This window comes from Pogoniulus pusillus, chromosome 6 (assembly GCF_015220805.1).
Source record: "Pogoniulus pusillus isolate bPogPus1 chromosome 6, bPogPus1.pri, whole genome shotgun sequence".
Taxonomy (NCBI): Eukaryota; Metazoa; Chordata; class Aves; order Piciformes; family Lybiidae; genus Pogoniulus; species Pogoniulus pusillus.
This window is the reverse complement of record NC_087269.1, coordinates 2,851,753-2,878,118: the sequence shown is the minus strand read 5'-3', so window position 1 is coordinate 2,878,118 and position 26,366 is coordinate 2,851,753. Positions and strand designations below refer to the sequence as shown.

General features: G+C 49.4%; 1 protein-coding gene across 7 annotated transcripts in view; it reads left to right on the top strand.

Annotated features, from left to right (window-relative positions):
* TACC2 (transforming acidic coiled-coil containing protein 2) overlaps positions 1–26,366 on the top strand; it is a 128,017-nt gene that overhangs the window by 100,120 nt on the left and 1,531 nt on the right. For 6 of the 7 annotated variants that reach the window (XM_064144232.1, XM_064144231.1, XM_064144230.1 and 3 more), the window contains 6 exons: positions 9,174–9,308; positions 9,794–9,870; positions 13,408–13,451; positions 22,079–22,239; positions 23,292–23,398; positions 25,137–25,257. In XM_064144232.1, coding sequence (XP_064000302.1) covers positions 9,174–9,308; positions 9,794–9,870; positions 13,408–13,451; positions 22,079–22,239; positions 23,292–23,398; positions 25,137–25,257 — 645 coding nt within the window. The remainder of the gene's footprint in view (positions 1–9,173; positions 9,309–9,793; positions 9,871–13,407; positions 13,452–22,078; positions 22,240–23,291; positions 23,399–25,136; positions 25,258–26,366) is intronic. The other variant, XM_064144234.1, reaches the window with a different exon arrangement.

The following is a 26,366-nucleotide window of genomic DNA, read 5'->3' as shown; positions in this document are numbered from 1 at the left end:
TATTTTTAGCTTGAACACCTTGACCCTTCTGGTTTTGAAGTGAGAAATTCAATCAACCCTACCTGCAGGACCTGATGAAAGGAACTACAGGAGGTTTCAAAGGGCTGCAGGGCTCCCAAGAAAAGAAAAGGCTTAGAATCATAGAATGCTTTAGGTTGGAAGGGACCTCAAAGCTCATCCAGTTCAAATCCCCTGCCATAGGCAGGGATATCTCCCACTGGAGCAGGTCACTTGAGGCTTCATCCAACCTGGTCCTGAACACCTCCAGGGAGGTTGTGGATCACAGAATCACAAAATGTGATCTTTGCTCTTGCCTCCCTGGGCAACCTGTGCCAGTGTCTCGATACCTTCACTGGGAAGAATTTCCTCCCAACATCCAATTTAAGTCTCCCCCCTGCCAGTTTAAACCCATTCCTCCTCATCCTGTCATTACAAGACCTTGTCAGTAGTCCCTCCCCAGCCATCCTCTAGCCCATGTCAGATACCAGAAGACCACTCCAAGGTCTCCTCAAAGCCTTCTCTTCTCCAGGCTGCACAGCCCCAACTCTCTTAGTCTGCCATCAGAGCAGAGCTGCTGCAGCTCTCTCAGCATCTTGGTGGCTTCCTCTGGACTGGCTCCAACAGTTCCATGTCCTTCTTGTGCTGGGGGCTCCAGAACTGCACACAGTACTCCAGGTGGGGTCTGAGGAGAGCCAAGGGGCACATTTCCCTCCCTTGCCCTGCTGCCCACACTGCTCCTGCTGCAGCCCAGCACACAGTTGCTGTCTGGGCTGCACTCACACTGCAGACTCATGTTGAGCTTTTCATCACCCCAGACCCCCAGGCCATTTTCCTCAGGGCTGCTCTCAGCCATTCCCCACCCAGCCTGGAGTTGTGCTTGGGATTGCCCAGACCCAGGTGCAGGACCTTACACTTGGGCTTGTTGAATGTCATGAGGTTGGCCTGGGCACAGCTCTGCAGCCTGTCCAGGTCCCTCTGGAGGATCCCTGCCCTCTAGCAAGTCAGCTGTGCCACACAGCTTGGTGCCATCTGCAAGCTTGTTGTGGGTGCACTGATTCCTCTGTCCATATTGCTGACAAAGATGTTAAATAGCAGTGGTGCCAGCACTGACTCCTGAGGGAGCCACTTGGCACTGGTCTGCAGGTGGACATTGTGCCCTTGATCACTGCTCTCTGTGTGCCACCATCCAGCCCATTCCTTACCCAGCAGTGCTCCACCCATCCAGTCTGTGTCTTTCCAGTTTGGTGACCAGGGTGTCCTGTGGGACACAGTCAAATGCCTTACTCAGGTGCTGTCAGTTGCCCTTCTCTTGTCCACTCTTGCTGTGACTTCATCATAAAAAGCCACTAAATTTGCAGGCATGATTTGCCCCTGGTGAAGCCATTGTTGGTTACCACCAATCACCTCTGCTATGTTTTCCATTTGCCTTAGCAGAGCCTGCAGGAGAATCTGCTCCATGCTCTTGCCAGGCACAGAGGTGAGACTGCCTGCTCTGTAGCTCCCAGGCTCATCCTTTTTTCCCTTCTTGAAGATGGGCATTATGTTTGCCCTTCTCCAGTCAGCAGGATCTTCACCAGTCTGCCAGGGCCTTTCAAATGTGAGGGACAGTGGTTTAGCAGCTTCATCTCCCAGTTCCCTCAGCACCCATGGGTGGATCTCATGAGGCCCCATGGACTTGTGCATGTTCAGATTCCTTAGGTGCTCACAATCATGATCTTCAATTATAGTAGGCAGATCTTCCTTCTCCCAGTGCTCACTTTGGCCTCTGGGACTTGGACATTGTGGTTGGAGCCCTTGCCATTGAAGACTGAGGCAAAGAAGTCATTGAGCACCTCAGCCTTAGCTATGTCAGCACTTAGTGCCATGGTCTAGTTGACTGGATAGGGCTGGGTGCTAGGTTGGACTGGATGATCTTGGAGGTCTCTTCCAACCTGGTTGATTCTATGATTCTATGTCCTTTGTCACCAGCTCTCCATTTCCCTTCCAGAAGGGGCCCACATTCTCCCTAGTCCCCTTTTTCTCACTAATACAACTGAACAAGTTCTTCTTGTTCCCCTTAGTGTCCCCAGCCAGATTTAATTCTAGCTGTGCTAGAGTGGTGGTGTGGTTCTCCAAACCAGACATGTGAGTGGCTTTCCTGGGAGGTGCTGTCAGTTGCATGGGATGCTGGTGGGTGATGGGATGAGAGAGTCACTTTATTGCAAAGGAGAAGAATGTGCTTCTGGCATCTTCTCCTCCAGTGACCTTTCTTGTCTTACACTATCCATTAATAACTCAGTGGAGAGTCTTTTTCTCCATCCTGTGTCATCCTAAGGGAATTCCATTACAGCAGCATTTCACTTGGTTACAGATCAGTCATAAAGTAGCTAGTCCCTAAAAGTAAAGGGGTTTATTTGTTTTCCTGGGTTAGCTGTGCTTTTCTGAAGACACAGGGATGCTGTCTGCCTGATGGCACTTACTGCAAATAGCCACAAACCAGCTCTTGCTGTCTTTGCAAAGGATCTCACTCCAGGCAGATTCCTGGCAGTTTAGAAGTGTGTGCAAGTAATCCTTCCTGTAGTCAGGAAAAATGGGCCTTTGGCTTCATTAGAAGCCAAGCTTAAACCCTCCCCCTTTACCTCCTTGTCCCTCTCCCTTTGCCTCCTTGCCTCCTCTTGCTGTCCCTTCTCTCCTTCCTTGTCCCCTCTTGCCCTCCCTCTCCTCTCTCTCCTTGCACCCCTCCTGTCTCTCCTTGCCTCCTTCCTCTTCTCCCCCTCCTTGCTCTCCCTCTTCCCCCCTCCCTCCTTGCCCCACCCCTCTCCTCTTCCTCCTTGCCTCTCTACCTCCCCTCTCCCTCCTTGCCCCCCTCCTCTCCCTGCTTGCCCTCCCAGTGCTCTGCAGGAGCAGGCAGCATCCAGGCTCTCCAGCAGTAGGAGCCACTCAAGGTGAAACCCCTAACAGTACCTTGGTGCTCCTCACAGACTGCACAACTCCCTCTGCCAGACATCTGCAGAACCTCCCAAATGGTGCCTTTGTAGGCTGAAGGGAAGAGTTTAATGTGTTTGTGAAGTCTTCTGTGGTAGCCGGGGAGGGTTCTGAGCTGCAGAAATGTTATAGTGTGTGTTTGGTTTTGACATCATCACAGCATTTGCTCTTACCTAGAATGAGTTTATGAACTCCTCAGACCTTAGGAAGGGGAATGGGTTCCACTTTTCAGAACGTGCTGTTGGTCTGTGTAACAAAGGGCAGAGATGAGGAGAGGGAAATGAACACAACTCCTCCCTCTGGCAGAGGATTGGTAAGGCTCTGAGGGTGACCAAGCTCCTTGCTGGTTCACTCAGAGTGATGCTTTTAGCTCACTACTGTGGGTGTCACAGCAGGCTGGGAAGGACTTTTGTCCTTGCGTGACTTCAGTGCTGCAGTGGGAGGCTGTGATGTTAAATTAGCCTCTGATGACAACCCTTGTGACCTGCAGTGACTGATGGCCTGGATTAGGTATAGTAGGATCCACCAGGCGACTGCAGTGACTTGAATTTGGATGCTAACTGGCAGAATTCCCTCCTGCTTGTCTGGCCTCAGGTCTTTTCCTAGTGTTAGACCCTTACATGTAACATTTGCTACCCCACTGCAGAATGTGTAACACGAGCAGGCTGCTAAATGGACACCAGCACTTGTGATGGCAAGTGAGGTCACCTCATGTGAAGATTAAACACAAGCATCTTCTGCTAGTACTGGGCCTAAGAGTGAGAAGGTGTAGTTTCTTCTCAGAGAGAGGAAGGTTGTTTGGCCCCTCACAAGCTTCTTGTCCCAGGCATGAGCCTTAGCAGGACTGCTCATCTGCTTTGACATGGCCAAAGAGATCTCTCTTCCAGCCTTGGGAAGAGTTAACACTTCTCTAGCAAACAGTCTCCATTAAGGTGTTCTGTGGCCAATGTTTTGTAGGTGCAACTTGAGCAGCAAGCTGATAGGGTTAGTGCCCACTGCCCTGCAGGTGCTGTGGTGATGGGGGGCTGGGTGTTGAAATAAGAGCCAAGGAAAGGAGAGGATCTGAAAGGGAAAAGGCATCCTTACAAATGCCTGATCCTCTTGAGGATGTCCCTGCTGACTGCAGAGGTGGGACTGGATGACCTTGGAGGTCTTTTTCAACCCAGCCCATTCTGTGGTTCTGTGAGATGGGATTAGTGCATCATGTTTGGGAGACTCTCATGGTCATGGAGGAGAAATATTTCCTTCAGACAGGAACACCTCTTTTTTTCAGTAGAACATTACCAGCAGAGAACTTACTCTTGGATCTGACTTGGTTTCCAACACATTTACAAGCATGAGGAGGTCTTGTTTTGCCTGCCTTCACCTGGCTGCACACACATCAAGTGGTCAGAACAGGTTACTTGACAGGCACCCATGCAGCACTGGAGTGTTTGTAAAGGGCAAACTGACTTTCAGCAGGGCTAAATGCATGTTCTGAGCAGTAGGATAGAATCATACAAACAGTCAGGGTTGGGAAGGGACCACAAGGATATCCAGTTCCAACCCCTCTGCCATGGGCAGGGACACCTCACACTAGATCAGGCTGGCCACAGCCTCAGCCAGCCTGGGCTTAAGCACTTCCAGGGATGAGGCTTCCACCACCTCCCTGGGCAACCCCTTCCAGGCTCTCAGCACCCTCATGCTGAAGAACTTCCTAACCTCCAGTCTGAATCTACCCATTTCCAGCTTTGTTCCATTCCTCCCAATCCTATCACTGCCTGACAGCCTGAAAAGTCCCTCCCCAGCTTTCTTGTAGCCCACTTCAGATCCTGCAAGTCCACAAGAAGGTCACCTGGGAGCCTTCTCCTCTCCAGACTGAACAGCCCCAACTCCCTCAGTCTCTCCTCACAGCAGAGCAGCTCCAGCCCTCTGCTCATCCTCATGGCCCTTCTCTGGGCACCTTCCAGCACATCCATAGCCCTCTTTCAATCTGGGTTTCATTTTCTTCCTGGTGTCTTTCTCTATTTTCTTTCACCTTGACCTCCTTGAAGCAAGCCAGCTGCAGCTGGTTGATCACTGTGCCTTTATTTATCCCCCTTCTGGCCAGGTGTCTGCTTGCTGTGAAGGACTCTGCCAGGAGACGAGCAAATGCGTTGGGCTCCCAAATATTGACACTAAGATTGCAGTGACCTACATTTCATCCTAATTCCTCTGCAGACTCTAATCTTCCTCTGTGAGATTCAGTGGCTTACAAATCCCTGCACCTATTATTACCCCAATTAACTCCTTACCTCCTCAACAATTAGGCACTGAACTGCAATCAGCAGAGTTATTTTGGGTAATGCCAGCGTCCCCTTGCTCAGGTTGTTTTATTTTCTCAAGATGGGAATAGTTGCAGGCAGAAAATAACAAATTTTAGTGAACTGTGAATTGGTTTGGAGCTGTGTGAAATTGGCTTTGGCAGTAAAGCTGTTGGGACTGGATGTTAGGAAGAAGTTGTTTACAGTGAGGGTGGTGAGACACTGGCACAGGTTGCCCAGTGATCTCCAATCACGTTCTGTGATTCTGTGCTCCACAACCTCCCTGGAGGTGTTCAAGGCCAGGTTGGATGAGGTCTTGGGTGACCTGCTCTAGTGGGAAGTGTCCCTGCCTGTGGCAGAGGATTGGAAGTGGCTGAGCTTTGAGGTCCCTTCCAACCAGCCCCCCTCTAGTCCACTTCAGATACCAGAAGGCCACTGCAAGGTCTCCTCCAAGCCTTCTTTTCTCCAGGGATGGGGACTCCACCACCTCCCTGGGCAGCCCATTCCAATGCCAATCACTCTTGCTTTGAAGAACTTCTTCCTAACATCCAGCCTGAACCTGCCCTGGCACAGCTTGAGGCTGTGCCCTCTTGTTCTGTTGCTGGTTGCCTGGCAGAAGAAAGCAACCCCACCTGGCTTCAACCTCCTTTCAGGTAGCTGTAGAGAGCAATGAGCTCTGTCCTGAGCCTCCTCTTCTGCAGGCTGCACACCCCCAGCTCCCTCAGCCTCTCCTCACAGCACTGTGTTCCAGCCCCCTCTCCAGCCTTGGTGCCCTTCTCTGGACATCTTCAAGCACCAGAGACATCCTCACCTAGATCAGGTTGCCCACAGCCCTGTCCAGCCTAACCTTGAACATCTCCAGAGGTATGGCCCCAACCACCTCCCTGTGCAACCTGTTCAAGTGTTCACCCTCCTGGTGCAGAGCTTGTTCCTAACATCCAATCTCAATCTGCTCTGCTCTAGTTTGCAGCCATTGCCTTCGTCCTGTCCCTGCAGACCTTTGCAAACAGTCTCCTTGCAGCCTTCTTTTACCCTCTTCAGGTCCTGGCAGGCTGCTATTGGGTCTCCCTGGAGCCTTCTCTTCTCCAGGCTGAACACCCCCAGCTCCCTCAGCCTGTCCTCCTAGCAGAGGTGCTCAAGCCCTTGATCACTGTCATGGACCTGCTCCATCAGGTCCCTTCCCTTCCTGCCTGGCCTCATATTGTCTCTGGTGAGCGCTGGGTGTAACTGCTGTGGTGCAGCTTCTTCATTAAGGTGTGACAGGAGAACTCAGAAGGGATTGCCACAGAATTATCAGTGGATTTGGACCCTTTCTACCATTCTAGAGAACACAAGAACTGTCAGCATCTGGCAAACTTTAACTGTGTAGAAATAAGACTGTGTGGTGTTGCAATGAACGAGGTCTGTTTGTGTGCACCTTGTGAGAGGAGAATTGGACCTTCCTTCAGCTACCTTCTCCCCTTCACATTCCTGTGTTTCAAGCAGTGGAATGGCTCTGCTCACTTACTTCTTTAAAAACACAAAGCCAGCTAAACTCCCCAGGCCTGACACTAAACCACAACCTGTCTTTTTTGTCAAGCCCCATTACAAACATCTTTGCTTACTACTTTTGATTACTGCAGATCAAACCTAAAGGCTAAAGTACTGTGTTGGTAAACTTGCAGGAGCAGAGCATATTGATCTGTACCCAAAGGTAACAAGTGCACTGGCAAAGTGTATTCTCCCCTTTCCAGCAGCAAGGGAAAAGCTGTGTGTGAAAATCCACTTCCAGCAGTGGATGGAAGCATTGATCAGCCTGACCAGCCCTGGCCGTGGTCCAGTCTCCTGGAGCTACACCCAGCATCATCACAGAGGCAGTTTTAATCACCATGGCACACCCCTAACAAATCCTGCTCCTGAGCCTGCAGGTTACATGAGAAATGAATAAAACCATTCTGGATTCTGGCACTGGCTCAGTAAATGAGATGTGGATCCACAGGCAGCAAGGAAAGGGTTGCTGGGGATGTGTGTCCTCCTTTCTGTCAGTGTGTTTGAATGTTCTGTGCCCTGTGGGCTACCTTCTTAGCTCACAGAATCCAAGGGATTTCAGCCATCCTCAGACACAAGATCTTTCCTAGGCAACTGCATTTGGTGGAAGGAATTGATAGAAGGGGGGAAAAAAGAGAAAGAAAAGTAGTGGTTGGGGTTTGGGTTTTTTGCTTAGTATCTACCTCATAGTGTTTTACAATCTGCCTGGTTTTAAAGCATGTTAACTTGGGTTGTTTGTGTTAAGAGTGATTTGCAAGCCATCCCCTGCCCCTCAGTGTCACAGACCCTTTTTTTTTGGCTCTCTTCCTCATTTCACCTGCTGCTCTTCTCCCACATTAATCTGGGCTGCTGACATGAACAAGGCAAAAAGCCTTCTTTGAGTTACTAACTGCATGCTAAACACCGGTGGGGGAGGAACAGCACTTCTTGTGTAACGCCCTCTGGATAGATGCAGCACAGTGACAGGTCAGACCTGAGCGTTGAGCTGTCCTCTTGCTTCTGGTTTATTGAGCTGTTTTTATGGGGGCAAGAATTCCCCTTAAGGAGTTCTCTGCCTCCATTCTAACTCCCTCTGCTGACCTTCATTTCTCTGGATGTTGTGGTGACATCTCTGCATCAGGAAGTTTGATGATAGAGAGCATGGGCACAGTGATGGTGAAGGGCTGTCTTTATTTTCTCCCTGTAAGGCTCTCTTGATCCTTCCTGTGGATCTTCAGTCTGGATTTTATGATTGCTCAACTCACATTTCCTTGCTGCTGTTAGGTTTTAGCGGCTCACAGAATTCTAGTGGTAGGGCAGGATGCTGGTGCAGGAACAGAGCATATTGATCTGTACCCAAAGGTAACAAGTGCCCTGGCAAAGTGTGTTCTCCCAGGATGTGGGATGTTAGGGTTAGCAGCTCACAGAATTCTAGTGGTAGGGCAGGACTCTGGTGCAGGAGCAGAGCACACTGATCTGTAGCCAAAGGTAACAAGTGCCCTGGCAAAGTGTGTTCTCCCAGGATGTGGGATGTTAGGGTTAGCAGCTCACAGAATTCTAGAGGTAGGGCAGGACTCTGGTGCAGGAACAGAGCACACTGATCTGCAGCCAAAGGTAACAAGTGCCCTGGCAAAGTGTGTTCTCCCAGGATGTGGGATGTTAGGGTTAGCAGCTCACAGAATTCTAGTGGTAGGGCAGGACTCTGGTGCAGGAGTAGAGCACACTGATCTGTAGCCAAAGGTAACAAGTGCCCTGGCAAAGTGTGTTCTCCCAGGATGTGAGATGTTAGGGTTAGCAGCTCACAGAATTCTAGAGGTAAGGCAGGATGCTGGTGCAGGAGCAGAGCACACTGATGTGTACTCAAAGGTAACAAGTGCCCTGGCAAAGTGTGTTCTCCCAGGATGTGGGATGTTAGGGTTAGCAGCTCACAGAATTCTAGAGGTAGGGCAGGACTCTGGTGCAGGAGCAGAGCACACTGATCTGTAGCCAAAGGTAACAAGTGCCCTGGCAAAGTGTGTTCTCCCAGGATGTGAGATGTTAGGGTTAGCAGCTCACAGAATTCTAGAGGTAGGGCAGGACTCTGGTGCAGGAACAGAGCACACTGATCTGTAGCCAAAGGTAACAAGTGCCCTGGCAAAGTGTGTTCTCCCAGGATGTGAGATGTTAGGGTTAGCAGCTCACAGAATTCTAGAGGTAGGGCAGGACTCTGGTGCAGGAACAGAGCACACTGATCTGTAGCCAAAGGTAACAAGTGCCCTGGCAAAGTGTGTTCTCCCAGGATGTGGGATGTTAGGGTTAGCAGCTCACAGAATTCTAGAGGTAGGGCAGGATGCTGCCACCTAGCACTAGAGTGAGGAAGCAGGGGAGCTGAACGTTTTTAATGGTTCATTTCTGTGTCTTTCAAACCCCAACCCCCCACAGAGAGACCCTGCAGACCTTCCCATCTCTAAAAGTGCACTCTACTCCCGCATCGGCGCCTCGGACTCAGACAGCACCAGCAGCCTCCTCTACCCCCAGCAAGACTTAGACTCTGCACTACGACTTGCCAGAGCAGAGGTAATTGTCCTCAGAAGCTGGCACAGGAAGCACATGCACCTCCTGGGTTCCTTCTTTCCTGTTTTCTCCCAAGTGATTCACATCACAAACACCACTTCTGTTCCTGAAACCGTCCTCAGCCACCCCAAAACCACACTAGAGGCTGCCGTGGCAAAAGGCACCACAGTGTGAGTTTGGCTTTGGTTGACAGGAGGGAAAAGCAGGCACCAGTTGAGAAGAGATCTTAGAGTCATGGAATGGTTTATGTTGGAAGGGACCTCAAAGATCATCTAGTTCCAGCTCCCTGCCACAGGCAGGGACACTTGGCACTAGAACAGGTCGCTCAAGGCCTCACTCAGCCTGCTCCTGAACACCTCCAGGGAGGTTGTGGATCACATAATCACAGAACGTGGTCTGACTGTGCAGTTATTTACTTTCCTCTTTAATGGATCACTTGGTTTTGCTGGTTTGGGTTTTTTTTTACCCCTTTGGTTTCTTTTTTTCAGATTGTGGCCAAGGAAAGAGAAGTATCTGAGTGGAAAGAGAAATATGAAGAAAGCAGAAGGGAAGTGATGGAGATGAGGTGAGTTACTACCTTGTCACTAGTGATACTGAGAGTGTCTCAGGCCATGAATAGTGCACAGTGTGCCATGGTTACACAACTGCTTTGGTTAGCTGAATTTCTGTTGTTATTTTTAGCTACAGGCTTTGCATTGATCCTAAACTGGTACTTTGTCTTTGCTTGGGATGGAGCAAACAGGATTACCTGTTCAGGGTAATCACTGAGCACTTCTGTGTTACTCATCTCATTTGCATCTTCAAAATACTGAGATCAGAGAAGGTTCAATCTGGGTTCCTGTTAGGGAAGCAGTTCCTCCAGTCTGTGCTGTGAATTGTCAGCTGAGTTGTGTTGTGATGGTTCTGTTTCCTGGCTGAATGGCTCTGCTGCAGAGCTGCCAGAGATGTGCACTTGCTGGGTTAGAAGTCACTCTCCACAGCTGTTGGTGGAACAGAAGGAAGCAGGTGAAGGCCTGCAGATAGGTATGAGCAGCACAGGCTCCCTCCAGCACACCGTTGTAAACAAGCAAGAGAAAGCAGTAGCCCAGTTGACAGCACAAAACCTTTCCTGCAGAGGAACCACTCTGGCTTTTGAGGAGACTCTACAGCCTTTGAGGCAAGCTGATTTGTTTCATTACTGCACACACCAGGGTGAATTTGAGTTCAGCATCAGTTTTCCTGGGTTTTGTTACTCTGTTGGAGAGCTGAAAGAAAGACAGACCCTGAGCTTTTTCATTTAGTCTAGTTCTCAGGCTCACAGGATGTCAGGGGATGGAAGGGACCCAAAGAGATCATCCAGTCCAATCCCCCTGCCAGAGCAGGACCATACACAGAGGAACACAGAGGTCATGCAGGAACACATCCAGACAGGCCTTGAAAGGCTTCAGAGAAGGAGAATCCACAGCCTCTCTGGGCAGCCTGTGCCAGTGCTCTGTGAGCCTTGCAGTCAAGAAGTTCTCCTTTGTGTTGAGGTGGAACCTCCTGTGCTGCAGCTTCCACCCATTGCTCCTTGTCTTGTCCCAGGGAGCAGTGAGCAGAGCCTGTCCCCCACCTGCTGACCCCCAGCCCTCAGATAGTTATAGACATTTATTAAATCCCCTCTGAGTCTTCTCTTCTGCAGACTACGCAGCCCCAGGTCCCTCATCATCCTCATAGCCCTCCCTTGGACTCTCTCCCTGTCCCTCTTAAACTGGGGAGCCCATAACTGCACATAGCATGGAGCATGGCAAGCCAGGCTTAAGATATGCCCTCACAGAGTGGATTGATGTGGCCAGCAGCCTCCGTTTCTGGGCTCTCTGGTTCAGGTTTGCTGCAGGCAGTGCTGGAGTTAGTTACTGCATTAGCTTTTGGAAGTTCTACAAGCTTCCATGATGACTTTTGTCTGAGTCCTCTGCTATGAGGATAGGCTGATAAAGTTTGGGCTCTGCAGTCTGGAGAAGAGAAGGCTTTGAGGAGACGTCAGAGTGGCCTTGTAGTATCTGAAGGGGGCTAGATGAGAGCTGGGGAGGGACTGTTGACAAGGTCTGGTAATGACAGGATGAGGAGGAATGGGTTTAAAGTGGCAGAGGGGAGATTGAAACTGGATGTTAGGAGGAAATTCTTGACAATAAGGGTGGTGAGACACTGGCACAGGTTGCCCAGGGAGGTTGTGGATCACAGAATGTGATCTTGAATCTCATTCTATGATTCTGTGCTCCACAACCTCCCTGGAGGTGTTCAAGGCCAGGTTGGATGCGACTTTTTCTAGTCCCTGCCAATGGCAGGGGGTTGGAACTAGATGAGCTTTGAGGCCTCTTCCAACCTAAACCATTCTAGGACTTTCCCACATCCTCTCTGTAACCTCATGAATTGCAGCAGACTTCTCTATGGTGGAGCAAGGGAAAGCCTTTAGTAGCAGTCAGGTCCTTCCAACATCCACTCCAGATGAAGTGCAGGGTAATTGGGCTTGATGATCTCTTTGGGTCCCTTCCAACCCCTGACATCCTGTCATCCTGTAATTAGTTAGTTTTTTTGCAGGCAGACCTGCATGGCTCAGGAATCAAAGCACAGATCAAGCAAGTCTCATTTTGTCAGCTTTATTTGGCTCTGGGAATGGATGGCTCATCTTCCTAAATCACATTTAATCTGCTTATTTTGGCTAACCTCTTTGCAAGAAGGCAATTCAAAGCCTACCACGAGTGTATGAAATGAAGTAGTCTTAAGAGGAACATTTTGCCCCCTCTGTTTCCAAACTTTAGCTTTGGGCAGTAGGACATGTTGGATTTTGTGCTGAGCAATTGAAGAGTTTGGTCTTGTTCTCTTAAGTGCTGATAGATCACGTGAGAGTGGAAGGGGAGATAGACTTTGGGTGGGGGCCAGGTATACTCCTGTTGGGTTTACTTACTATCAGTTATAACTCTACTTTGACACTGAAAAAAGCATACACAAAGATCAGACTCTAACTCAATTCAAGAGAGATGTTGAGATGCTGGAATGTGTCCAGAGAAGGGCACCAAGGCAGGTGGGGGGCCTGGAGCACAGCCCTGTGAGGAGAGGCTGAGGGAGCTGGGGGTGTTTAGTCTGGAGAAGAGGAGGCTCAGGGCAGAGCTCATTGCTCTCTACAACTACTTGAAAGGAAGTTGTAGCCAGGTGGGGTTGGTCTCTTCTGCCAGGCAAGCAGCAACAGAACAAGGGGACGCAGTCTTAAGCTATGCCAGGGGAGGTCTAGGCTGGATGTTAGGAGGAAGCTCTTGCCAGAGAGAGTGATTGGCATTGGAATGGGCTGCCAGGGAGGTGGTGGAGTCACCATCCCTGGAGGTGTTGAAGAAAAGCCTGGCTGAGGAACTTAGTGCCATGGTCTGGTTGACTGGCTAGGGCTGGGTGCTAGGTTGGCCTGGCTGATCTTGGAGGCCTCTTTCAACCTGGTTGATTCTGTGATTCTTGAGTTAGGCCAATGTGATTACATTTAAATTGGGACTGGGAATGTGCTTTGGGCATGTTGAAAGTGTCAGAAGTTGTTGGAAGGTAATCCCTTTGCCTTCCACCTACACTGGAGAATTAAAACTCAGTGCAATGTTGAAACTGTTCCTTTTATTTAGTACTCAGGCAGCATAAAAATATAGGTGAAGGAGTTCTGTATCTCTTACAATTCCATAGCCCAGTTCTTGAGTAACGTTATTGACTTCAGTCTGGAGAAGAGAGGCTCTGAGGAGACCTTGGTGTGGCCTTCCAGTATCTGACAGGGGACTAGAAGAAAGCTGCTGTGGGACTTCTTAGGGTGTCAGGGAGTGACAGGACTGAGGGGGATGGATCCAAGCTAGAGGAGGGGAGATTTAGATTAGGTCTTAGGAAGAAGTTCTTTGCCATGAGAGTGGTGAGACACTGGCACAGGTTGCCCAAGGAGGTGGTGGAAGCCTCATCCCTGGAAGATTTTCAGGCTATGCTGGATGTGGCAGTGAGGGGCTGGGACTAGATGATCCTTGGGGTGCCTTCCCACCCTGACAGTGCTGTGATGCTGTGTCAGTATTAGCAGTGCTGATGTTTGCCAAAAGCTTTTCTTTGTTCTTCTTTTCCCCTCTCACAGGAAGATCGTTTCGGAATACGAGAAGACGATTGCTCAGATGATAGGTAGGTGTTTCTGCTCTGCTGGGTGCTGTTCTCCAGTCTGATGGTCTGAAGAGAGCCTAGAAACATAGTCAAAATCTGTGGGCTTGGTTTTAGTACTAGCTACATCTGCCTGCTGATGCTGCTTGCACTTGTGGTGCATCCAAGGACGTCAGTGCGTGGTGCCAGGCTGTGGTGAGATGCGAGGGCATCACCGCAGAGCAAGCACCCCCGAAGCAGTGAAGGCAACACAGAAAGGTCAGGGCTTTGGCTACTGCAGCAGAGCAAACTATCTCACAGGGAACATGTTTAGAATTCATGGGTGTCTTCAGGAGACACTTCCAGTGACCTAAAAACCTTTCAGTCATCCACTCCCAGCTGTGGAACAGGAGATACCAAACTTAGCTCTTTACAACAACAGGGATTAGCTGTGCTAAGTGCATTGGTGAGACCAAAACCTAGATTAACTCCAATCCCATCTGAGGATTAGGAGTGGCCAGTCCATCTCCCCAGTTATTTACTGGTGTAAGGGTTTCCTTCAGGCTCCAAATTATGACATCTTTTGCCTCACAGTAGTTAGAAAGTACCTTTGTTAACAGCATGCCCCTCAAGTGAAAAGTGCTGTGTGCAGTAGCATTTCAGAACCAAAGGTTGCAGGACTCATGTTCTGCTTTGGCAGGGGAGGGGCAACCCCTAGGCTGTGATTTGAAAGCCTCCTCAGAGGATTTCAAAAGCTCTTTTACTTAGTTTGGCTACAGAAAGCGCCAGTGCCTTGTGATGCTGCAGCTTGAGCTGTCTCCCAGGTGGGTAGGCAGCTGAGCAGGGTCTTGACTTCTCTGTGGCCAACTGCTGGGAAGAGCAGGAACAGAAGCACAGTGGCTGATGAGAAAGCAGGACCAAGCTCACCTGGGCAAGCTCAAGCACAGCAGCCACTGTGAAACATTGTTAAAAGCCTTTGGGAATGGCCTCAGAGTTCAGGCTGGACTGTGAGATGCTGCAGAAAGGCTCATCTGGTTTATGGTGCCTGCAAACAGGGACGCTTATGAATCCTGCCTGCTTGCTTTCCTTGTTGAGAGAAAAGAGAGAGAGAGAGAGAGAAAGGACAGAAAGACCGAGGGAGGGAGGAAGGAAAAGAGAGAGAAAGAAAAGGGAGGGAGGGAGGGAAAGAGAAAGAAAGGATAGAGAGAAAGGACAGAAAGAAAAATAGAGAAAGAGTGAAAGCAAGGAGGAGAGAGAGAAAGGAAGGAAGAAAGAAAGGAAGGAAAAGAGAAAGAGAGAGAGAAAGAAAAATAAAGAGAGAAAGGTTAGAAAGAAAAATAAAGAGAGAAAGACAAAGGAGAGAAAGAAAAAGAGAAAGAGGAAGGAAGGAAAAGAGAGAAAGGGAGAAAGAGAAAGAAAGAGAAAGGAAAATAGAGAAAGAGAGGGAAAAACAAAAGTAAAGAGAGAAAGGTTAGAAAGAAAAACAAAGCGAGAAAGACAAAGAGAGAAAGAAAGAGAGGGAGAGAGAAAGAGAAAGAGGAAGGAAGGAAAAGAGAAAGAGGGAGAAAGAAAAATGAAGAGAGAAAGGTTAGAAAGAAAAATTGAGAGAAAGAGAGAGAAAGAGAGAGAGAAAGAGAAAGAGAGAGAAATAAAGAAGGAAGGAAGAAAGGAAAGAAGGAAAGGAAGGAAGGAAGGAAGGAAGGAAGGAAGGAAGGAAGGAAGGAAGGAAGGAAGGAAGGAAGGAAGGAAGGAAGGAAGGAAGGAAGGAAGGAAGGAAGGAAGGAAGGAAGGAAAGGAAGGAGGGAAGGAAGGAAAGGAAGGAAAGGAAGGAAGGAAAGGAAGGAAGGAAGGAAGGAAGGAAGGAAGGAAGGAAGGAAGGAAGGAAGGAAGGAAGGAAGGAAGGAAGGAAGGAAGGAAGGAAGGAAGGAAGGAAGGAAGGAAGGAAGGAAGGAAGGAAGGAAGGAAGGAAGGAAGGAAGTCGGTTTGTCTCTCCTCCTGCCCTGGAGCACAGTATGCCAGGGACACAGTGGCTGTCCCCTGATCGCTGTATCAGGCTTTCAGCAAGGCAGGATTGTGTTGCCCCGTGTAAAACTGACAGCTTCCTCACAGCCAGTATTGGGTGCACCTCGAGTGGTTGATTTCTTTAGTGGTGTGTTTGTTTGCTTGGGTTTAATTAATGCTTGAGTTGTGTTTACAAACCTTTCTAGGTGAATTTGCTGAGTTTTGCCCAAAGAGGCTGGGGGGGAAGGGGTTCAGTGTCTGGTGCTTTTGCTGCCCCCTCCATTCTCCTTCCAAGCAAAGGGAAAAATGGGCCCATGAATAATTAAATAGTTCTGGTGATTACATTAGTAAGATAAATCATGATGAATAAGGGATAATAATGCTATGCTATAGCTTCACCTTTTACATGGACAAGGGAGTAAACCTGCCTGCCCTCTGACCTCATGGCTGTCACTCCCTCAGGCAGGTGCTAAACTAGAAGTGATCAGAGTATGTGAATGTAATGAACTCTAATTTACACCAAACACATTCTGCTGTGGCTTCCTGGCCATTCATATGGGCAAACATGGCCTTTGTCCTGGTTTTTTCCCTTTCCCCAAGCATAGGCATCTGGGTAGCAACAGAAGTCTCTCTGATAACAAATTCAAATCCTGGTTTTGGTAAATGGGTTAAAAAAAGAAAAGAAATCAAGGGATGAGCCTGCAGTGCAACAAGGAGGTGTAGAGTAGGGGTCCTAAGGCAGGAAGGGGTCCTAGGGCAACAGGGAGGTGTAGAGTAGGTGTCCTAGGGCAACAAGGAGGTGTAGAGTAGGGGTCCTAAGGCAACAAGGGGTCCTAGGGCAACAGGGAGGTGTAGAGTAGGTGTCCTAGGGCAACAAGGAGGTGTAGAGTAGGGGTCCTAAGGCAGCAAGGGGTCCTAGGGCAACAAGGAGGTGCAGAGTAGGGGTCCTAGGGCAACAAGGAGGTGTAGAGTAGGGGTCCTAAGGCAACAAGGGGTCCTAGGGCAACAAGGAGGTGTAGAGTAGGGGTCCTAAGGCAGGAAGGGGTCCTAGGGCAACAAGGAGGTGCAGAGTAGGGGTCCTAAGGCAACAAGGGGTCCTAGGGCAACAAGGAGGTGTAGAGTAGGGGTCCTAAGGCAGGAAGGAGGTGCAGAGTAGGGGTCCTAAGGCAGGAAGGGGTCCTAGGGCAAGAAGGAGGTGTAGAGTAGGGGTCCTAAGGCAACAAGGGGTCCTAGGGCAACAGGGAGGTGTAGAGTAGGGGTCCTAAGGCAACAAGGGGTCCTAGGGCAACAGGGAGGTGTAAAGTAGGGGTGCCAAGGCAAAGGCACAGCCGTGGCATACAGAGCAAATTCTGCAATTGCCATTTCCTCCTGTTGCAAGAACTGAAGGATAATGAAGGTGCTGGGACGTGGACCAGTGAGGAAACAGACCTTTCAAGTTCAGATTCAGAGTGTGGAGTCAGTCTTTCAAGGTCTTTATGAGCAATGGCTGTAGCTACTGTAATTTGCTGCCCATTTGCAGAGGCAGCAAAGGAGCAGTGCCACAGAGAGCAGATGTTAATTGGGGCAGGTCCACAGCACGGTCACACCTTCAATGGAAGGCTTCCTCTGCCTGCATTGAATGGAGCTGCTGGGTCTAATCGTGTTCTCCTGGCCTGTGTCAGAAGTGGCACGCTGGTTTTGTACAGAATTCACTCATCCCAGTGCTGTGTTGTGGAGGAGAAGAGTTGTCTGTGTGCTGTTTGCATTCACCCTGCTGCCCTGCGAGGGCAGCAAGCCTCACTGCTAGAGCAAGCTTCACTTAACAACAGCAATGCCTTTGCTCTTTCTGGTGTGATTTAACCCTTCAGAGCTGCTTGCACAGCCCCACTGAGGGCATTCCAGGCAAAGCCATTTCACAAAGCCCTGTAATGATTGTTCAGTGTGCTTGGTGGGTCCTGTTCAGCTTTTTCTAGGTCATCTTGTGTCTGTTCAATGAATTCCAAACCTGCTCCAGACTGACAAGGTGTGCTGGAGCATGTTTGCCTGCAGAGCACACGTGTGCTGCAGACAGCAGTGCCCTTCCATTCCGAGGGCTGGGGCAGGTCTCTGTCACACAATCAACCAGGTTGGAAGTGACCTCTAAGATCATGGAGTCCAACCTGTCACCTAACCCTTCTAATTAACTAACCCATGGCACTAAGTGCCTCATCCAGCCTCTTTCTCATGGACATAGAGAACCCATTATTAGCTGGCTTAGCTGAAGCAATTAGCTTCATGCCCCACTCTGCACAGCCAGAGCCTGCAAGCTCCGAGTGTGCAGTCCCTGCTGCTGTCTCTGCATTTTTTTTTACTGGCACTTTACCTCTTTTCCTTTTTCCCCTGAGGCTTACCTGCACCCCTAACGAGTTCTTGTTTATACTGAGGAGGGGGAAGAAAAACGAGCAGGCTTTCCAAGCCAGCCTGCTGCTTGTGCTGCTGCTCTGCTGCCCAAGTTTTGCAGCTGCCTGGAGCTGGACCTCAGCGTTCGCTGCACCCCAACCCTTCACACGCCTTGGGCACAGCCCTCCAAAACCCCTGCTGTGGGGTTTGCTTTTTATTGTTGGATTGGGAATGTTGGGGTTGGTTTTTTTTTTTCCCTGTGGGAAAAAGATGTGTCCTTGTAGCTTTGAATGCAGATCTCATTCTGGAAGACAAAGAGATGTTAAGCTGTGTGCATTACAGGATGTTGCTTTACTTATTTTCTGCTTCCCTAACAGTTCCTGATTTTTCTGTTTTGCTTCTGTTTTCGTTGCTTCTTGCTATTTGCTTGCAAAAACAAAACAGGCAAGCCTGGTAAGTAAAGCTTTTCACCGAATTTCACACCAGCATTTTGCATTTCTTTTGAGTTGCCTTTGCTTTTTGTTCTCTGTTTTGCTGCATTCCCATTAAGTCGTGTAAGCAGACACTGTGCTGAGCTGAAAGCTGATCTGCTGTGGTGGTGCTCTGCTTCTGTCTGCACCCAGAGTGTAGAATCATAGAATCAAGCAGGTTGGAAGAGACCTCCAAGCTCAGCCAGTCCAACCTAGCACCCAGCCCTAGCCAGTCAACTAGACCATGGCACTAAGTGCCTCATCCAGGCCTTGCTGGGACTGCTGATGTGTGTTGCAGACATGGAAGCAGTTTAATTAAAGGATTTTAATTGCACAGCTCTGTCTGTAACTTAACATCCTGCCAATCAAACCTTCCTTCCCTGCACAGCTCCAGTCAGCAGCCTTTTCTGTAGAGTAAATTGCAGTCACAGAAAGTATCAGAGATCCTCCAGCCCCTCTCCAGCCACATGCCACTTTCTGTTCCCTGTAGTATTTAGCCACTGTGGTTTAAAATGATTCTTAATTCTTACTGAGATCATCACAGAATTACAGATCATTAGAATCATAGAATCAACCAGGTTGGAAGAGACCTCCAAGATCATCCAGGCCAACCTAGCACCCAGCCCTAGCCAATCAACGAGACCATGGCACTAAGTGCCTCAGCCAGGCTTTGCTTCAACACCTCTAGGCACTGTGCCTCCACCACCTCCCTGGGCAGCCCATTCCAATGCCAATCACTCTCTCTGCCAACAACTTCCTCCTAACATCCAGCCTAGACCTTCCCTGGCACAACTTGAGACTGTGTGCCCTTGTTCTGTTGCTGGTTGCCTGGCAGAAGAGACCAACCCCACCTGGCTACAGCCTCCCTTCAGGTAGTTGCAGACAGCAATGAGCTCTGCCCTGAGCCTCCTCTTCTGCAGGCTGCACACCCCCAGCTCCCTCAGCCTCTCCTCACAGGGCTGTGCTCCAGGCCCCTCACCAGCTTCGTTGCCCTTCTCTGGACACCTTCCAGCACCTCAACATCTCTCTTGAACTGAGGAGCCCAGAACTGGACACAGTACTCAAGGTGTGGCCTGACCAGTGCTGAGTACAAGGGAAGAATAACCTCCCTTGTCCTGCTGGCCACACTAAAGGTTGGAGCACATTAGTGGTTGAAAGGGACTTCAAAAGATCATCCAGTCCAACCCCTCTGCCAGGGCAGGATCACCTGGAGTAGGTCACACAGGAACATTGTCCAGGTGGATCTTGAATGTCCCCAAAGAGGGAGACTCCATTAGCAGCTCAGAATGACCTTGTCACAGCTTGAGAATTGATACCAAGTTCTACCAGCATGTGGAGGTTGTTTTTTAAGCATTAGATGGCAGCAGCATAAACATAAAGGTGGTGCCCTGACTTTGCAGATTCCCCTTTCCTAAAGCTCACTGGAAACTTCCTCTCTTCCCTTCCCTAAGGTAAAGTCTCTATTGCCCCCTGCTCAGCTGATTCCTTGGTCCATGGACACCTCTGGCACCTTATGGGAGAGAGAGGAGCACAAGAGATCATCAGCCTGCCAGTGGCACTCAAGGGGCACAGGAAAGATGGGGACAGTGTTTTAGCAGGACCTGTTGTGACAGGACAAGAGGTGACAATTGTAAAGTAAAAGAAGGGGGATTCAGACTGGATAGAAGGAAGACATTTCTTACACTGAGCCTGGTGAGACACTGGCAGAGGTTGCCCAGAGGGGTGGTAGATGCCCATCTCTGCAGACATTCCAGGCTGGGTTGGACTGGACTCTGAACAAAGTGCTGTAAGTGCAGATGTCCCTGCTGACTGCAGGGGGATTGGACTGGATGAGCTTTAAAGGCCTTTTTGAACCCAAGCCATTCTGTGATCCTACATCACTCACCCATAATTTCCATGTGCCACTGAAGTGGTGCCGAGGATGAGTGAGGAATTCATCCAGCTGAGGAGAGAGGAGGGCAGCATCCTGCCCTGGAAGAGGAAGAGCTTGTGACTGTGGCCCAGGGAGCCATGAAGTCCTGCCTGGGTTTCTCTAGAAACAAATAAGAAGGCCATAGGCAGCAGTGTCAAAGTGAAGCTGCAACACAAGATTCCTGAGGTGATCATGCAGACAGATCCCTTCCTTGGTGTGGAGTGGCACCAGCAGAGGTTTTGCCAGCAGGATTCTGCCAGTGTTTTGGCATTAAGCTAGGCAGTGTAATCTCCAGTGTGATGAAACAAGGGCACAGCTCCTCAGATGTAGGAGAACGAAGGAATGACAAATCCTTTCTTCTGTTTACCTGAGAAATACATCCACAGAGTGTCTGCAAGAAGGCAAAATAGAAAAGAATGTTCATTTTTTTCATCAAGCATTAAATGTTTTCAGAGTGATGTGGCACTGCAGCAATCTGCATGTCTCAGTTTGGCCACAACAGAGGTGTTTGTGCACGAGGAAATTAAAGAGTTTTGACTGCCAGTGCTGCAAACTCAGTACAGATCCTCAGACCTCCTCCTGTTGTTTACATCTGCTGCAGGGCACACAACAAAACAACCTGAGGTCAGGCTGTACCCCAGCAAGGTGCTGGCAGGGGGTGTGCAGAGGACATAGCCAACGTGAGCTGCCACATGGCACAGCATCCTCACTTCTCTGGCCTTAGACTGGCAAAAAAAGTCTACAAAAGGCTAGAGTGTGCAAAAGGCAGAGATGCATCTGTCTGGGAACTGGCAGTGCCAACTTTGACATTTCAGAGCTGACCAGCACTGTCAAACACTTCATTCAGATCCAGACTTGCATTCTTCTTAATATTCCAAACTACAGAAGCCTGAATGAAAAGTAGATTCTGTGGTGCCCCATGATGTTACATGGGAGAGCTTCTCACCTTACTTTACTTTCCATTCAAGACAAAGGCAAATGGTAATAGAACACTGCTATGTGTTGTGGGTTGATTCTCACTTCAATATCGTTCTAAGTAGCCCTTAAAATGTGGACACAAGAATATTTTAGGATGGGAAGCAACAAAGTGTTTTGGAAGACAATGCCAGACCTTTTCTTCCAGCCTTCTAGGAGTATTCCAGTTTAGCACTGGCTCAGCTCCTTTGAGAAGTTCTCTTTGTGATGGGTTTGGGTTCCTGTTATGTGCTTCCCACCATCCCTGCTTCAAATTTAACTGTACACAGGAGGTGTCTGCTGCAGACCCTAACTTGGAGTTAGGATTACTGCAGCAAGTGTCAGAAGGGAAATGTAAGAACAGGAGTTTGCTGATTTCCAGGGGGAGAATTGAATTCCTTTAAACAAAGCACCTTGCTCCTGCAGGATTAGATGAGGTGCCAGGAGCTGACAGGCTTCTGCCAGCAGTGGTAAATAATGTACTGCCAGTGCTGATGATCTGCATGGACATCCTTTCCTTCAGCATCTTCAGGCAGGCAAGGGAAGTCCAGCACCTGCCTTTTATGTGGCAACAGTTCAAGGTGAAATCAGATCATCAGAGATATTTTCACCTGTTTCCCTTACATCAGATTGTTTACACATCAATGTGTTTTGCAGCCTTTTCCCAAACCAGCATTTTGTCTTTATATAGAAATGGCTTTCGTGGATCCCTCACACCTCACTAATACACAGTGGAGAGCAGACAGTGTAGTAGAAACTGTAGAAGGTAGTGAAATCAGTGCTCTTACTACTACCCCCCTCTGAAAGTTGCATAATGGAAGCTGTAGAAGATAGTGAAATCAGTGCTCTTACTACTACCTACCCCCCTCTGAAAGTTGCATAATAGAGGCTGTAGAAGATAGTGAAATCAGTGCTCTTACTACTACTGTCTTTATAAAACCCTCTTTTGTTCCCTCCCCCTCTCTTCTTTCTAACAGAGGATGAACAGAGAGAGAAATCTGTCTCCCATCACACTGTTCAGCAGCTGATAGTGGAGAAGGAGCAAGCTCTGGCAGATCTGAACTCAGTGGAGAAATCCCTGGCAGATCTTTTCAGGAGATATGAGAAAATGAAAGAAGTCCTGGAGGGGTTTCGGAAGGTGAGTGGGATTCAGGGCTCCTAAGGAGCAGAGCTGAGCCTGTGCTGCTTAGCAGGAGGCACTGCTTTGTGTCCAGCCAGATCTGCTGGACCACATGGGAGGCAGAGTGCTGGGGGTGAGATCGTGCAGATGCTCCTTTGTGCTCTCCTTGTGGAGTAGCTCTAAAAAGATGAAGGTTGTACTCAAGAGTAGCCTGCTGCCATCTGTCACACTGTGATTGCAATAGATGTATATAGATAGGACAAGGAGCAATGGATGGAAGCTGCAGCACAGGAGCTTCCACCTCAACACAAGGGGGAACTTGTTGACTGGAAGTGTCACAGAGCACTGGAACAGGCTGCCCAGAGAGGTTGTGGATTCTCCTTCTCTAGAGCCTTTCAAGGTCTGTCTGGATGTGTTCCTGTGTGACCTGAGCTAGATTGTGTGATCCTGCTCTGGCAGGGGGGTTGGACTGGATGATCTCTTTCAGTGCTTTCCAACCTCTGACATCTGTGAGCCTGTGATGTCATATCCCTGCAGCATCTGAGCTAGTGGCAGGGCTGACTTCTGGGCTGAGCATTACATTAAAAGCTGAGATGAAACTCAGGTGAGAGATTGTGTCTAAAGCTTGTGACACAACACAGCCCTCAGGTGAAGGACTGCAGCCTTCTGTACCTGCTGGGGCTGATTCAAGGGCCCTGGGTGACAGGGCACTGGAACAGGCTGCCCAGGGAGGCTGTGGAATCTCCCTCTCTGGAGATATTCAAGAACAGTCTGGATGTGTTCCAGTGTGATCTGCTCTGGGTGATCCTACTCTGGACCAGATGATCTTTCGAGGTCCCTTCCAGCCCCTGACATTCTGTGATTCTATGAGTCTATGATTCTGTGTGTCAGATGTAAACAGAAGAATTGCAAAGCTTTTTGCACTGGGGAACATGGCTTCAGAGGGCCTCTGTGTGGGGGTGTCTGGGCTGGACCACAGCCCTTAAGAAATGGAAATGTGACTTGCAAGTAGGTGCTTGTTCTACACTTCAGCCTCTTGGATTAAATTGGGTGTAATCTTTTCGTTTAAGAATGAAGAAGTGTTAAAGAAATGTGCACAGGAGTACTTGTCCCGAGTGAAGAAGGAGGAGCAGAGGTACCAAGCACTCAAAATCCACGCTGAGGAAAAACTGGACAGGTAATGGATTGGACACATCTCTCTTTCAGGAGTTCATGCTGCAGGAGGATTCCTCTGGCTGGGCCTTGCATCCCAAAGCTGCTGCTACAATATGCAGAGCACAGGCTGCTCTGTGGTGGGTGATGGCATCAAGTGCCAGAAGCACAGAATCATGGAATGGTTTAGATTGGAAAGAACTTAAAGATCATCCAGTTCCATCTTCCCTGCCACAGCAGGAACAACTCCCACTAGAACAGGTTGCTCAAAGCCATATCCAGCCTGGCCTTGAACATTTCCAGAGATGGGGCATCCACAGCTGCTCTGGGCAAGCTGTTCCAGTGTCTCATCACCCTCACAATGAAGAATTTCTTCCCAATATCTGATCTAAATCTACCCTTCTCCAGTTTACAGCCATTACCCCTCAACCTGTCACTGCACTCCCTAGCAGAGAGTCCCCCCTCATCTTTCCTGTAAGCCCACTGTATGTACTGAAGGGCTGCCAGAAGGTCTCCCTGGAGACTCCTCCAGGCTGAACAGCTCCAATTCTCTCAGCCTGTCCTCACAGAGGAGGTGCTGCAGCCTCTTGATCATCTTTGTGACCCTAATGAGAATTTCTTTAATGTGCTGCTGTTTCTTCCAGCTCATGACCATGGAGACCACCTTAAATTCCTATCTTTTCCAAATGTCTCCATGTTCCTTTGACATATTTTCCAGGGGAGATGAAGCCAGGAATCATTAGTTAGGTTTGTACAGCTGTGAAGGGTGGTACTCAGACACTGGATGTTAGGAGGAAGTTCTGCACAGAGAGAGTGGTTTGCCATTGGAATGGGCTGCCCAGGGAGGTGGTGGAGTCACTGTCCCTGAAGGTGTCCAAGAAAAGACTGGATGGGCAAGAAAAGGTCCCTGGAGCTGTTCAAGAAAAGACTGGCACCACTTAGTGCCATGGTCTAGTTGATTGGCTAGGGCTGGGTGCTAGGTTGGACTGGATGAGCTTGGAGGTCTCTTCCAACCTGGTTGGTTCTATGATTCTGTGATTCTATTCTTGCACTTGCCTGTAGTGTTCTTACCCTTAGTGTTCTTCTGTTGCCCCTGTGCTGTGTTTTTGCCCCCTGCATGAAGCAGCAGAACTGAGCAGGTCAGGCAGTCTGTTCTTGCTAACACTGCTTGTCTGAGCTGGATCAGCTCAGCTTGTGCTGAGAGCAACAAGCAACAAGTCGCACCAAAGATGGTGCCAACCATGCACAGAGAGTAACTCACTGAGCCACTGGTAAGGAGTGGACATCAGATTGTGCCTTGAGAGGCAGCTCTGCCTGATTTGCTGAAATGGTTTTTTTCCTATGCTTTCATATAGAGACCACCAAAGCATTTCTAGGGATTACATTCAGGACTTAGCTTACAGCCCCCGAGACCCAAGAGATGCTTCCAAAATGTCAGCGTCACTCATCAGTGCCTAAAACAGACTTGGGTTTGCTTCCAGCTATTGTCCCAGTTTTGAGTCTCATCTGTAAGAAGCACAAATCAGGTTTGGGAACTGCCAAAACCTGCTTATTAAGTGATAAACGTGACCCCAGCACAGATAACCTGAGAGATGCACCACAGACAGTAAGAGAAGACTTTGGAGCTGCTGCTGGAGGAGTCCTGAGAAGCTTATAGGGACGCACAGAAATCAGCCCTGTCCCCACCACCCACCTGCTAAGCTGCAGTATGTCCTTTGATGCTGGAGAAAACCTGACCTGACCAAAATCTCTGTTTTTCCTAGAGCCAATGCTGAAATTGCACAAGTGAGAGGCAAGGCCCAGCAAGAGCAAGCAGCCTATCAGGCCAGCCTTCGTAAAGAGCAGCTGAAAGTGGACGCCTTGGAACGAACACTGGAACAAAAGGTAGGTGGCAGCTGAGCTCTTCTCATCCAGGAGGCAGCAGGATGACCACAGTGAAGTGGAATTCCCCCAGAGTGGCTGTATCCAGCTCTCCTCTGGAGCTCAGACTACAGCCAAGGTCTGGGGAAGACCAAGATGGGTCATAGAATCATAGAATCAGTCAGGGTTGGTAGGGACCACAGGGATCATCCAGATACAAACCCCCTGCCATGGGCAGGGACACCTCACACTAGATCAGGCTGTCCAGAGCCTCAGCCAGCCTGGCCTTAAACACCTCCAGGGATGAGGCCTCAAGTGCCTTCCTGAGCAACCCCTTCCAGGCTCTCACCACTCTCATCCTGAACAACTTCTTCCTAACATCCATTCGGAATCTATCCATTTTCAGCTTTGTTCCATTCCCCCGAGTCCTATCACTCCCTGACAGCCTAAGAAGTCCCTCTCAGCTTTCTTGTAGCCCCCTTCAGATACTGAAAGGCCACAAGAAGGTCACCTGGGAGCCTCCTCTTCAGTCTGAACAGCCCAAACAGTCCTCCTCATTCCTCGTGTCCAGCTGAGCCAGCAGCTCCTTGTCCCCAGGAGGAGAACCTCCCCTGAGCTTCTGGCCTCACACATGCCTATGCCTGTATGCAGATGTTCTTCCCTTGCTGTTGTCTCACACAAGGTTTGATACCTTAGAAAACAGGCTCGAGGCAGTATGGCTGGAGAGCTGCCTGGCAGAAAGGAATCTGGGGGCTGTAATAGACAGGAGCTGAATAGGAGCCAGCAGTGTGCACAGGTGGCCAAGAAGGCCAATGGCAGCCTGGCTTGGATTAAAAATGCTGTGTCCAGCAGGAGCAGGGAGGTGATTGTCCCCTTGGACTCTGCTCTGGTGAGGCTACACCTCGAGTGTTGTGTTCAGTTTTGGGCACCTCAATACAAGAGAGATGTGGAGGTGCTGGAGCAGGTCCAGAGGAGGGCAGCGAAGCTGTGAAGTGCCTGTAGAATAAATCTCATGAGGAGTAATTGAGGGAGCTGGGGATGGTTAGTGTGAAGAAGAGGAGGCAGAAGGGAGATCTCATTGCTGTCTATAACTACTTGAAGGGACATTGTGGAGAGGCTGCTGCTGGCCTCTT